General features: G+C 41.7%; 1 protein-coding gene across 3 annotated transcripts in view; it reads left to right on the top strand.

Annotated features, from left to right (window-relative positions):
• Window positions 1-14,385, top strand: part of EPB41L4A (erythrocyte membrane protein band 4.1 like 4A) — a 536,698-nt gene that overhangs the window by 501,874 nt on the left and 20,439 nt on the right. For all 3 annotated transcript variants that reach the window (XM_033929128.1, XM_033929127.1, XM_033929129.1), the window contains 2 exons: window positions 484-552; window positions 5,186-5,296. In XM_033929128.1, coding sequence (XP_033785019.1) covers window positions 484-552; window positions 5,186-5,296 — 180 coding nt within the window. The remainder of the gene's footprint in view (window positions 1-483; window positions 553-5,185; window positions 5,297-14,385) is intronic.

The raw sequence follows: 14,385 nt of genomic DNA, 5'->3' as shown, positions 1-14,385 counted from the left end.
GTTTACCGAAACACGGACCGTGTCAGGTCCTTTGGTTTGGTTCAAGGTGGTAACATTAGCCGCATTCATGATTTTGGTTTAATAAATTTAGCCTGCATCTTTGTACATCTTGTCTGCAGTTCTCTTTGTTTTGGCTTGTGTTCTATTTACTGCAGATTGTGTTGAATTTTTTCCTTTTTTTGTTTGCAGTGGTTAAAAACTACAGCCTCAGCACCCTGGGGTTGTGGGTTCAAACCCACGCTGCACATTGTGACCCTGGGCAAGTCACTTAATTCCCCCATTGCCCCAGGTACACTAGATAGATTGTGAGCTCACTGGGACAGACAGAGAAAAATGCTTCAGTACCTGAATAAAGTCATGTAAAAAACCGTTCTGAGCTGTCCTGGGAGAACGGTATTGAAAATTGAATAAATAAATAAATATATGTTTTTTTGGTTACAGATTTCCTAATTAGTTTTATTTTGTTTGCTAATCTTTTTCTAGGAAGGAACTTGTTGATCCATCAGGATTATCTGAAGAACAATTGAAAGAGATTCCTTATATGAAAATAGAGTGAGTTTGCCTAGTGTAGAAGACAAGACTCTAGCTGCTTTTTCTTCCCTACCTTGTGTGCTAGAAGATGGAAGTCACTTTTGCAGGTTTTGTCTGTTTGCATTTTAGATCATCCGGTTGTAAGTGTATTTCTTACTGCTAGATTTTGAGCTATCTGCGTGAACTCACACACAACCTCCCCCCCCTCATTGTAAAAATATTGTAAAAGTATTGCCAAAAGAATAGTTTACACAAATTGAATAAAGAGTCTAATCACCTTTGAAGATCTTCAATATCAGCACTTCTGGACATTACCCAATCCAGGTAGTGTTTGTTGTGAACTGTATATAGGTCAAAATTCATGGCAACAACCACTACAGGCTTTTTTTTCTTTTAACACCTAGGTATGCAGCACTGGGTTGTATCTGGATATCGGTGCTAAATAGTTGGATATAGGTTCCCCACTAGCTATTATCCAGGTACCAGAAATTTGGAGACCTGTACCCAGATAACTGTCCAGATAAAGTTAGAACAGCCTTTTTTGTGTCCTAAGTGTATCTGGATAGTTACCCAGTTAGTGGACTGAAAATCTCTAATTCGCTGTTCAAACTCCATACCCAGACCACTCCAGTACTCCATAGGTGCCAGCTTTGTGGGTGCATGAGTGCCCCTAATATTGAGGCAACTCCTTGATTCTGTCCAGGAAAGGATAATTTGCATTGGGTTTAGAACCCCCCACTCATTTTGAAAAGTTGGCTCCTCTGTGTTTGACCAGATATTCAGTGGCATTATCCAGGTAATGACCTGATCATCAGGATTTTTCTCTCTGGTGTGTAGTACCCGTTCCTACTCAGATAGGTCCTGTGGAATATTGCCCCATTGATGTATTATGGGCTGCTCAGTGAGTGAGAAACTTTTTGACAAGCTAAAAAAGAAAAACAAAGATCATCATCAAAACAAGGCTGGATGATTTATTTCTGCAAGGAACATGATTTCTACGGGTTCATAGACATAGGTAACCCTTTTGAAAAAAATATTATTTGTAAAGATGATCATGCTTTCTTTTTTATTTTTTTAATCTTTATTCAATTTCCAAACTTCAATTGTGCACACCAATAAATACATGTACATATGATATTAAAAAAGTAAAGCACATTAAACTTACATGTATTAATGAAAAAGTATTTTCCCCCACCCTCCCACCTAGTAATCAATAAATTAGATACCTACAAGAACTATTTAAACATAATCCTTGAATCAATTCCAAAGCAGACCTCCCCTCCCCACCCTCCCACCCTGGATATGTATGTTTAAAAGATCAAAAGAGATCATTTATCAATCCTTACAATACTTAGTTAATGGTTCCCAAACATTCATAAATTTCTTGTAACTTCCCTGTTGAATAGCCATCATACGTTCCATTTTAAATGTATAACAAAGAGAATCCCGCTAAAATTTAACCTATCCCAATTCTTCTAATTCCTCAAAATGAGTTGTATGGCAACCCCTGTCATTATAAAGATAAGTTTGTTATTTCAAGCAGATATTTGGCTTTTAGCCCTCAGTAACGTACCAAATAGGATGGTATCGTACGTCAATGCCACTGGATTTTCTAACAAATTGTTCACTTGATCCCAAATGGACCTCCAAAATTTAAGTATCAAAGGACTATAATACAATAAATGATCCAATGTTTCCATTTGAGTTCAGCCAAGCTGCTTTTGTTTGGCATCATATACAAAGTTTGATGTATATTAAGTTCCTATGCTATTATCTTTGCTTATCCATATTGTGCGTTCACTGGAGTATTGTCTACTTTGAGGAATAGGAATGTTCACTTATCTGTTTATATAATTTATATACAACCCTTCATGCAGTAATATAAAGTGGTTTTCATAAAGGCTGCAAAATATAAACAAATAATCAACCTTACACACTAAAATAATAAACCAATTCAGTTGTATAGGTAATTCCAAATACTGTATTTAAAACACAAACACCAAACAAAATAAATACAGTGGAACCTCGGTTTGCGAGTAACCCGGTTTGCGAGTGTTTTGCCAGATGAGCAAAACACTCAGCAAACTTTTGTCTCGCAAAACGAGTGTTGACTCGCTACACGAGCTCTTACAATGGTGGCCCAGGGGTGGGTACCTGCCTGTGGGTGCTGCAGCTCTTGCAGCGTGGTGGTTTCCTTTCCCCGGGTCCCCGTGCGGCTCTTCTCCCTCTTCGGCCAATGCCTCTGCCGTCCACCAGCGCCTCCTGGCTTCCGATTCAAGCCGGCCATCCTCCAGACGCATGCGCAGGACCTCTGAACTCCCCCGTCAAGCCGGCGCCGCTCCAACAACACACGCACCACGTACAAGCATGAAGGACGTCTATAATAGTATCTTAAATCTGGGAAAGTTTATTTCTGAACATATGTTTAGAGAAAGGTCGTTCCATGTTCTGGGGACAATGGAAGAAAATGCAGAGCTTCTAGTTGATTCATCGTGGGCTTTGCAAAGTCCCAGGAACACTAGTCGGGTTACCTCAAGAGATCATGGTGATCATGAGGAAGTGTAAGGGACAACAGATGTTGAAAGGTATGAAGACTGGCCAGTGTAGTGTCTTATGTGTTAAACATCAGATCTTGAAGAGGGGATGATATTGGATAGGTAGCCAGTGTAGACATAGAAATAACGGGGTCAGTTTGCCAGAGCAATGAGCATGGCAAAGTTGTCTCAGGGCAGTGTTTTGCACAGTCTATAGCTGCTTAAGCTGTGTGGTAATGATTCCGGTATAGATGCAATTACAATAGTCTAGTTTCGAGATAAGTTTCAAGTTTATTAAAATTTGATATCCCACTTATCAAATTTCTAAGCAGCGTACAAAGATAAAATGATTAAAATATAGGGTAATACATACAAAACTCATTAACAGATGTAAATTATCATATAATAGATTGGGGGGAATACAATAATTGATAGGATAGGAAAACATAGATAGTAAATACAATAGGGGGGGAATAATTTTATTTGTGTAGTTAGGAGTTATTAAGGGAGTATAAATCATATTCATCTTTAAATAAAAGTTTTAAAGTTAGATTTGAATTTATCCAGAGAAGATTCCTCCTGAAGATGTGATGGCAGAGTTCCATAATGGTGGGGGGGGGGGGGGGCAGTTACAGAGAAATCGATTTGCAAGTGATATCGTAAACAATTTTACATAATGAAGGTATGACTAAAAGATTTTGATTATTTGATCATAGTAGTCCAAATAAGTTACAGGGTGTGTATGATGAGTGTGTGAAATGAATTGAAATCCAAAAAGGAGCAGAGGAAACTAAGCTGGCACCGTGAGAAGAGACATGGTTGCATGGTGCGAGAAATGTGTTCTTGGAAAGATAATTTGGAATCCAAGATAACCCCTAAATAACAGAAGGAAGGCGCCATTTTTATAGGCCTGTTGAAGAATACCGGGATCAGAATGGGTTGTGGAAAGGGGCCAGTGATCCAACAAGCAGTGGTTTTCTCAGGGTTCAACAGGAGCTAATAGCTGGATTGCCAGGTTGAAACAATAGAAAAACAAGACTGGAGAGGAATGAGGTCAGGTTAGAATGGGTAGACCAACAGGATGTCATCCATGTAGATGAAAACTTTTGGCAGTGATGCACACCCGCAGGCTTCCCTCTGCTGCGAACTGCCAGAGAAGAAAGTGGAAGTGGTTTGTGGCAGAGGGAAGCCTATGGGGCTGGTACAGGCAGTGGATATGCATCACTGTTCCCAGCCTCAAAGTTGATGAGGTACACCAGGAAGGGGGGAGTTCAGAGGGAGGGGGGAATTGCCAAACCCTAGGCAAATGCCAGGTCCGAATGTGGAAGAGAGGGGCAAGGCTAAATTGAATTGGGTGAGACAGGGTGAGTCTAAGTCAAGAATGGGGTGTACCTCTGTTCACCCAGACCCACCCATAGCTATACCATTTGTGTAGGGTTACTAGATTTTACTATTGTCAAATCCGGTCCCATAGCTCCACTCCCAGGCCCACCTAGTTTCACTCAGCCCCGCCCTGTTCTACCCGAGCCTCACCCCAAGCCCCGCCCCCTCAACTGTTCTCATGCACGTGATGTCACTGTATTGCATCCGCACATGTGCAGATGCCCTCCCGACTCGGTCCCTAGGTGGAAGCTTTTCAAAACCCAGACAAAGTTCCTTGTTTTAAAAAGCCATCCGGACACCTGGACATCTGGACGGCTGGTAACCCTACATTTGTGGAATGATTGTCTTCACCTCCAAAGATATAGCTAACTGCATTCCCCATAGGCACAGTAAAAACCATTGTTCTGCCTCAGCAGCACATGTCGGCCTCCCTCAAAGTGCTGGGACCACCCCAACAGCTACCACAAAGTTTCTGCAATTAAATGTGGGTTGGTTTTTGTTTTTTTTTTTTTTTGCAGTTATGAAAATTAACTTCAAAACCTTAATGCTGTGTGGTAAATAAGAACCTAAATTGTAACAGGCATCTAAGCAGAGCAATCTGCTTTCATGGGAAGAAGGCAAGACATTGTGTGACGACACACCAGCTCCTCCGATTCAATGGAACGTTAATTTTCCTGTTTTTCTCTCCTCAGATATGTTAGTGACTAGATTTGTTTGTTTATTCCAATTGCATGCAGAACTCAGGGTGACCCCATCCGCATCCGGCATTCTCAGTCCCCTCGGAGTTTCCGGCAGTACAGGCGCTCTCAGTGTTCTGACGGGGAGAGGTCGGTTCTCTCTGAAGTAAAGTAAGCTCTACATCTTATTTATGTTTCCTGTAATTTCATCTCCAGCACTACAAACTGGCTTTACACATTGCTCACCCATAACAAAGCTACCGGGGTACGGTTGGCATCCCACTTTTAATTTGTACCCATTCTTACAGTTGTGCTGTTATGTGTTAAAAAAAAAAAAAAAAAGACAAAAAAGGAAAAGGAGACACCTTATTTTTGGACTAATTAATATATTTTTGACTATCTTCCTTGTAAGTTACTATCCTGACCTCAGGAATGGCCTCTGAAAGTTAGTCTAAAATGTATTAAGTTAGTCCAATGAAAAGGTATCTACTTTTCCTTTTAGTTTTATTCTTTATTATAGAAAACAAAGGGAATAAACAAGGTTGAATGGAATAGGCCAATTAAATTTTTGTCTTTTGATTGTTCATAACTTAACACATGATGTGCTTTAGCTGCAGACAACTGAACTCCTTACTACTAAGCGAGATTCAGGGTTTTTTCCAATTTGGATGGTTGTGGTTTTGCTTCAGATTTCTGGTCTGTTTATTTCTTCTGAGAATGCCAAACATCTAAGAATTTTTTTTTTTAAATATTAAGCATTGAATAAATTTGATATATCTTTCTGCCCTTCTTTCCTTGTTGAGAGAACAAGTCTTCTAACTGACTTGCTATCTGCTTGGCAGTCTGTTGGTGAACTGCTAAACGTCTTAGCTGTTCAAATTCTCTGCTAGGGCCGGCTGCTGGACCAGTTGAGGCTCTGGCCCAAGGCACTAGTGACAAAGGATGCCAAATGCACAAGACTGATGTCACTAGCCCATAGGTTAGGTTGGCCCAGATCCCCAGAGACCGAGGAAGTACAGCAAGGGGAAGTAACAGTTAGGGGGAAAAAAAGGTCTGGATTTGGATTTGGATTTTTACCCAGCTCCTTCTCCATTGCAGAGACACCGGTGCCCCTCCTACTCCCCAGTGATTCATCTTCTCCCTTGGACTCTCAAGCCCCTCCCCTTGTATGTACCTTTTATAAAATGTTTTTCATGCTTGGAGTGCCCTCCCCACAACCTTCATTCTGATGGTTCCCGCCCATGCAGAAACAGGAGGTTGTCAGAGTGAAGGATATGGGGAGGCCACCAAAAAAAACACTTATGCATTTCTGTTGTGCTACTGGCTGCCATTACAAGTATTAAAAATACTTTCAAAAAGGTACATCCAGGGGCTTGGACTGGGGCTTGAGAGGCCAAAGAAGAAGATCTCTGGGGAGTAGAAGGAGCATTGGCATCTCTGTAATAGGGAGAGAGCACCAAGCATTAAAAAAAAAAAAAAAAAAAAAACCTTTTAAAAAAGGTACATTTGGAAGGGGGGCAGGGGTTTGATAGGTCAAGGGAAATGCCAGTTTGCCCGCTGAGGAGATAACACGAAGCAGAGATATAGGACTACGGAAAGGAAAGGGAGGAGAAATGTTGGAGGGTGGGAGGAGAGAGAAATGCTGGACCATTAAGGAGGAAATGGATAAGGAAATATGCTGAACCATTGGGAAGGGAAGGGAGAAGGGCATATGCTAGACCACAGAGGAGGGGCTGGACTGAGTAGGGGGGTTATTGAAAGAAAAGAATATTCCAGGGGCACTGAATTAGGAGAAAATATTTAGCAGGTTAGGGGGAGTAAAGCTGGGAAAAAATTAATAAAATATTCAGGGGGGACAAAAGCTTAGAAAAAGGAAGCTAGAGGGACAAAAGCTGGCAAAAGAGGAGAAGATATTCTGGGGTGGAGTGCAAAAACAAAAGTTGAGACAGGACACCACAATCTCTTGAGCTGGTCCTGATCTCTGCTATACTTATCCATTGGCATTCATAGATAAGAGATTTGGTTCCAGTCCAGAAAATGCCCTGGATGCTTAAAATCCATGAGGGTCAATATTCACACCTATTTAAAATGGGCAAGATAACCTCCTGCCCATTTAAATAGTCTGTGGCTGCTTAGATGCTGATCATTAAATATGGACACTCACCAGCCATGAATAACTGGACAGGTGAGGAGCAATGCAGAGAATGGAACCAGAGAGGAACTGTGAGTTATGTGGATGCCAGCAATATTCAGTGTTATTGCCCACTTCCAGTACAGTAAGAACATCAGTCTTGAATCTTGATTCTTCAGACTGCTCCTCAGTCTTACCGGCTGGACTGAGACCTCAAAGCCCCACTGAAACATGTACACCTAGTCAGGGAGGAAACGCAGTCCGCACCCGATCCTGATGAAAAACCGTCATGGGGCCACTCAGCCTGCGCTCAAGTTCTCTGCAGACAAAAGCCTAGAGCGAACCTTGCTCCTGAGGGAGCCGTCCCAGGGCTCTCAGACTGTTAGTGCAGACTGGCCAAGCAGGTGCCCTGAAAATTAGACTGACTCTTGGCTACAGATTTCTGCCCTCAGAGTCTGTGTTCTTTCGCAACCATAAATGTCCTAAAACTGGGGACCCTCTGCATCACTGAAAAGCCACACGACTGGATAAAAACTCAAAAATAAAAAATAAACACAAGCAGAATAGATAGGCTCCTACCATCTTGTATGTAGAGAAAAAAAACTGAGGAATTACAGGACAGCCCAGAGAGATGGGAGGCAGAGCAGAGAAATGTAAATGAGGCTCTCTATACCATATCTTGTGATCAGAGGTACACAACCCATAGGTTAGAGACTGATGTTCCTATCTACCAGAATGAAGATTATCAAGGTAAGTACCTAATCTTCCCCTAACAAACCAGGCATTTGGAACCACATAAAAGCAGTCCTAACTTCTGTTCCATGTTCAAAAAAGAAAAACAATACTCCTATTTTACTTGAAAACCACATAAAAAACCCACAATTTTAAATTCTTTTTAAACATGTAATGAGATGGAAATTGATGCAAAATTAATGGTATAGAATGCTATAGCTTGGCTCTACACTCCAAAAGCAATCTGATTGATATCCGACTGGGTAATAAAGGTCTAGATAGAGGATATGTGCTGGATGTGGTCTACTTAGATTTCAGCAAAGCCTTTGACACTGTGTTCCCCATAGGAGTCTCATGAACAAATTGAGCAGCTTGAAGATAGGATCCAAAGTGGTTTAACTAGATCAGTAATTAATTGATTGAAAGGTGACAGAGGGTGGTGGTAAATGGAATTATTTCAGAAAAAAATAAAGTTGAGTTGTAGAGTGCTTCAAGGAACCATCCTGGGGTTGATTCTGTTAGTACGTTTGTGAACAGTACAACAGTACAGCCAATAAAACAGTCTTGATTCGATAGTATAGTCCCAACAAGGATCCTAGTTTGGCGAATAAACAACGCCTTCCTCAGGGGACACTAAATAGACATATGAAACAGAAAAAATACTTGCAAAATATAAAATGTATACCGTTCATACCAAGCTGCTTCCAGGGATCCTGAACTGGGCCAAATGGTTAGAATATCAGCATCATATATGCATTTTAGAAAGCTATTAAAAATCCATATGTTCTCAAAATTCTTGGAATCCCTTCAAAGCAGCAAACTGATGTGAAACTATTGTTTACTCGTTGATGCCAATATTCTGTCTATTGTAGCTCACTGACAGTCAGCCCATGTCTTTTGTAAACCGCATAGAACAGAAAGGCTTTTTGCAGTATATAAATAAAAATTTATGTTATGTTATGAATGTAAACCGGGATTTTTGGGCCAAAAAATCGGCCCAAAAGTGGGGGTCCCGGTTTATTTTGGGGCCAGGACCTAGTGCCTACCTGCCTCCTTCCCAGACTTATTGCAGGCCTTCACCGGGTCACCAGGCTCTGCACCCTGTGTGTCCCCCTCCCTGCTCTGTCCATCGTACCTTCTCTGCCACTGGAATCCCTGGTGGTCCAGAGGTGTAGCAGGCAGGAGTGAGCTTTCCATGCTCCTGTCCCGCTGTTAACCAGCAGAAAGTGGAATGGTGATAATGCCCCTCATCTTATAAACATAGAAGAGGATCACATGCTCTGTTTGTTTTTCCATCTGCTCAGGGTTGTAAAAGCAAGAAATCTTTGGATCATACGTTAGTATTTCAGGCTGCTTTCTACGATAAGGAATTTCGACCTTTGTTACATAGCACTTGCTCTTACAAATATTTTAGAATCCAATTGAAAATTTATCTTTTCTCAAGGTATTTGGCCAAATTATTTTTATGCGTTTCTTATGCTATTTTTATTATTAATCTTTTGTTAACCACGTTGAACTTAAGGTTACACAGTTTATAAGTGCGATGTTATGCTATGTTATTAGTAAGACCATGCTTGGAAGACTGTGTTTAGTTTGGTGACCTTATTTTCCCAGAGACATAAAAAGATTCAAAGTGGTTGAGGAAAGTGACCAAAGAGAAGAGATTTGAAGAGGGCGAGATTAGATATGATTTACTGTGTTGCTAGGTTTCACCAGTTGTGATTGTAGTGCTCCCAGCTTTTGATGTAAGTTGAGAAAATAGAATAACTACGAATAGGCCAAACTTCTGATTTGGGCTGCCAGTGGCAATTGTCATTTGTCAACAGTTTTGCTGATAACTGCCCAACTAGAGCTGATCTGAACAGCTTCTTCCTCTGTTCTACCTCACTGCTGCCAGCATGAAAGCAGAGGCCTTTCTTACATCAAACCCCTTCAAACTCAGACCCTTTTCAGGGCCACATTTTGGATTTGTGGGTAGTTGGAGGGCCTCAGAAAAAATAGCTAATGTCTTATTAAAGAAAAGACAATTTTGCATAAGGTACAACTCTTTATAGTTTTAAAATCTTTCCTTTTGGCTAAGTCTTAATAATAATATTGTAATTTATAGCTAAAAAGGCATATGATCAAAAACTGTTTTATTTTACTTTTGCGATTATGATAAACATACCGAGGGCCTCAAAATAGTATCTGGCGGGCTGCATGTGGCCACCGGGCCACGAGTTTGAGACCACTGCTCTATAGCCTCTGCTACTGACTAAGTAAAATTCAGCCCCTGCTCCACCACTGGCACACAGGATTGTGCTGCTCCATTTGGAAGGCAGAAGAGAGTGGCTAGAAAATCTAGATGTAAAAAACTAAAACATGCAAACTTCTGATATTAATAATAATAACAACAGTTTATATACCGCAGGACTGTGAAGTTCTATGCAGTTTACAATGATTAAAAGATGTTACAGATTGAGTGGAATTAACAAAGTTCAGAGTTAGCGATTAACAGGTCTAAAGATCATTTGTTGAGGACAAGATTGTACAGGTCAGTTACCCAAGTACTTCAGGAACAGATGTGTTTTTAGGCGTTTCCTGAATTCCATACAAGTAGTAGGCATGAGCAGTTGTTCCAGATCTTTACCCCATAATGCTGCTTGATGTGAGAAAAGATGTTGGTGATGACTTTTAAATTTACAACCTCTAACTGGTGGAGAAACGAAGTTTGGATGTGAGCTTCGCCTATGTCTGTTGGTTGTGAAAAAGAAAAGGTCTGTTATATATTTAGGGGCTAAGCCGTAAAGTACCTGGAAGCAAAAACAACCAAACTTGAATTTCACATGTGCCTCCATCGGCAGCCAGTGTAGAAGTTGATAGGAGGGCGTTACATGATCAAACTTCTTCAGTCCACAAAATAGCCTAACTGCTGCATTTTGTACCAGTTGCAATCGCCGCATATTCTTCTGGGAGAGTGCCAAGTAGGCGATGTTACAATAATCAAGTTGACTCAGTATAAGGGATTGTACCAGAATTCTTAATGATGAGACATCAAAATATGCTCTAATGGACCGAAGCTTCCAGAGGGTGAGAAAGATCTTTCTAATCAAGGACTCTACCTGGTCTTTCATGGTCAGGCTCTGGTCCAGTGTTACTCCTAATATCTTCATAGTGGGTTGTATAGGATAGCTAAGGTTATTGATGCTGTAGTGTCAAGTGGGTGTGGCGATGCTATAAAAAAAATTTTGTTTTCTCTGAGTTTAGCTTTAGTCTGAATTCAGTCATCCATTTGCTCAATCCGATTTAGTACTTCTGTTGCTTTGGGGGCAACTTCTTAGATAGAGGTAGTGAATGGGATAATTATCGTGAAGTCATCTGCGTAGCTAAATAGTTTTATCCCCAGCTGGGACAATTGCGCACCCAATGAGGACATGTAAACATTGAAGAGCAAAGAGGATAATGGTGACCCCTGTGGCATGCCAGATGGATTGCTCCATGTATCAGAGATCGTAATTAAAACGGACTTGGTAGGTGCGGGATATAAGGAAACCTCAAAACCAGTTTAATATTCAGCCTAAAGCAACAGTCTAAGGGCCAGATTCATCAACCTGTCCGATCGGGCCCGATCCGGGCAGGTCCGACGAAATCGGGAAACAAAAATATGCAAATGGGGGCGATTGGAGGAACACCCCCATATGCCGGCACGAATCACTTTTCTGCGATCCCCACACATGTGTAGGCCATCTGTAGATGGTCTGTGCATGCGTGTCCAAGCCGCGACCTTTTTCTAAAAAAAATTTTTTCACTGGTACTGGAGAGCGCTATAGGGGGAGAGCCAGGCCGGAGACACCGAGGCAGGGGCGTTGGGGTCCAAGCCCAGGCTGTGGTAAGCTCCGAAGTTGGGGTACTGGGCGGCGCCGGGGTAGCTCATGGAGCCTGAGTACAGGCTGACATCCTTTTCTAGCAGGTAGCTCAGGGTGGGTCAGCCAACAGCATGCTGCAGCGGCCCGCGGGGCTTCTGCCGGAGTTGATGCTCCCAGATCCCAGTGCCTTTGCAGGGCCACTTCCCTCACAAGCGATCCGGAGTTTTTAGCCCTGCGAGCACGTGGTTTTAATCCGCTTTAAACCCATGGGCTAAAACCATGGGCTCACAGGGCGGGGAAGGGCAGGAGAAAACCAGGGAGCCAATGCAGCGATTCGGGGCGAGCAGACAGGAGAGAACAGGGCGGTGAGCAGGGCTCCCAGAGTCAGAAAGACGTTTGACAAGTCCCCAGCAGTCGTTTCTTCAGCTGATTGGCCAGCCCAGTCGGATGTGAAATTTTGTGTTGTGAATCGTGTCCCCGCCTACTTTGCATGCGTTTCACCTCATTTGCATGCACGGATTTGAAGCGGATCGCAGGAGAGGTTAGTGAATAGTGCAGGAGGGAAATCTTGTCGCAAAGGGGGTCGCAAACTGACTGGTACACGATCGGTTTGCTTTGTGAATCTAGCCCTATGTATGGTATGTGATGTGTGCCTTCTTGTTTCCTGAAAAGTGATAGCAACTAAAACAGACGACGGGTTAAATCATTACTGGTTTGTGAAATGGTTTCTCAATAGCTGCTTTGTAATACTTCTTTAACCTGAACTGCAGCTTGATAATAGAGAAGTGGAAATATATTGTGCTCCATTTTTTGATGAATGCTTCACGCTGATTGTGTGGACTCCAATTAATATCTTTGACTTGAGAGTAAAAACACGTATACCTTGGAATAGGGAGTGGGGGGCAGAGCACTTAAAGGCTGCCCAGCATATTTCTTTCAGTGATTAAAATCCAGCAGCTGAATATTTATTTTGCCCAACAGGAGGGTGTGCCTTTGGCAGTAAGCCATTCTCAAATTAAGCATTAGCATGTTTGTGATCTAGAGCCCTACCTCTGTGCCTTTTCCTTGTAGTTTTAAAGGCAGAGAGAATACATTTCGGTCTCACGTTAACTTGTCTGTATGAGTGTCTGACCTGGAAGACTCAATGGCATGCTAATGAGGACGAACACCTCAGATGAGCCCTATTTGCATCTCTTTGTATTGTTCAGATGGAAGTCAATCAGCAGGTTATTGAAAGAACAACCCCTCAGGCACATTACCATATGTGGCCCAGTCACTAGCTGCAAAGTGTAAAAGCAGTTTATTGAACTGCGCAGCACCTCTTGGGCTTTGTTCTCACCCCTGGGCTTCTGGGGCTTTGGATTTCACATGTCTATAAAATAAATCCTTCTCTACAACCTATCAAAATAAATAAAATGAGCGGAATCCTCCTTCTTTTCCAATGGGACCTTCCTCTAAAACAAAAATCGCCAAATAAAAAAGTGCAATACAGAGGCCATCACACCACAAGACCAACCCTCACCATCATCCTAAATCACTCATCTACCCTAAAACAACTCACAACTATCAAACAGAGATCATCACACTTACATGTGCCTACTTAAACATCAGAGCTCTAGGCCCAAACACAGAACATGTAAAAAAAACTGGATAAAAAATGAAAACCTAGACTGCCTCTTCCTCACAGAAATCTGGCTAACATCAGAAATAGACCCCAGAATAACTGAAGTCTGCTCTCAGGGACACAAAATAACAGTGGTCTGCAGAGAGAAAAAAAAAGAGGAGGATTAGCAATCCTAATCAAAGACTCCATATCCCTAAACATACTGGAAAAAGCATCCACCCCATACACATGGACCTTCTAGCCTGCCAACTCTCAGGCACCACAGTAAAAAAATTCACTAATCTGCATGCTATGCTACATAACACCGGGAAACTGGACCACAGTAAGACCTGAATTTGAAAACTTCGTATACCAAAACTCACTAACAGCAGCCTATAACCTTATCCTAGGAGATCTAAACCTACATCTTGAAGACCAAACATCCAAACTAGTAGATAACTTTCTTTCATTTCTCAATGCCTTATCTTTTCAGATTTTAAATACACAAACTACTCATGCGAAAGGTCACCAACTTGACATCGCAGCCTTCATGACTTATCAACCATATGTACATCTAATAGAAATTGGTCCCCATCCTTCTGGTCAGACACATACACCTTCAACATCAACTGGACCAAAAACAAGACCATACCAAAATCCAAAAGAGTAACTTACACCTCACGCAAACACATCGAGCCCACCAAATTCTGGACAAAAATAGATGGAGCAAATTAAGCACTAACACCCTTGATGAACTAGCCCCATTGCAAACTAAAACTAGAACCAGCAGACGATCAGACCAATGGTTTGACAATGAATTACTCCAACTCAAGACAATGCAGACGACTAGAAATAAAATGGAGAAAAACTAACCTAGAGCATACGAAAACAGCCTAGAAAAAAAATTAACAATTTAAACTACAATTAAAGGATAAGAGAAAAGTACACT

This window comes from Geotrypetes seraphini, chromosome 1 (genome assembly GCF_902459505.1).
Source record: "Geotrypetes seraphini chromosome 1, aGeoSer1.1, whole genome shotgun sequence".
In the NCBI taxonomy this organism is placed as follows: Eukaryota; Metazoa; Chordata; class Amphibia; order Gymnophiona; family Dermophiidae; genus Geotrypetes; species Geotrypetes seraphini.
This window is presented reverse-complemented; position numbering and strand designations above follow the sequence as displayed.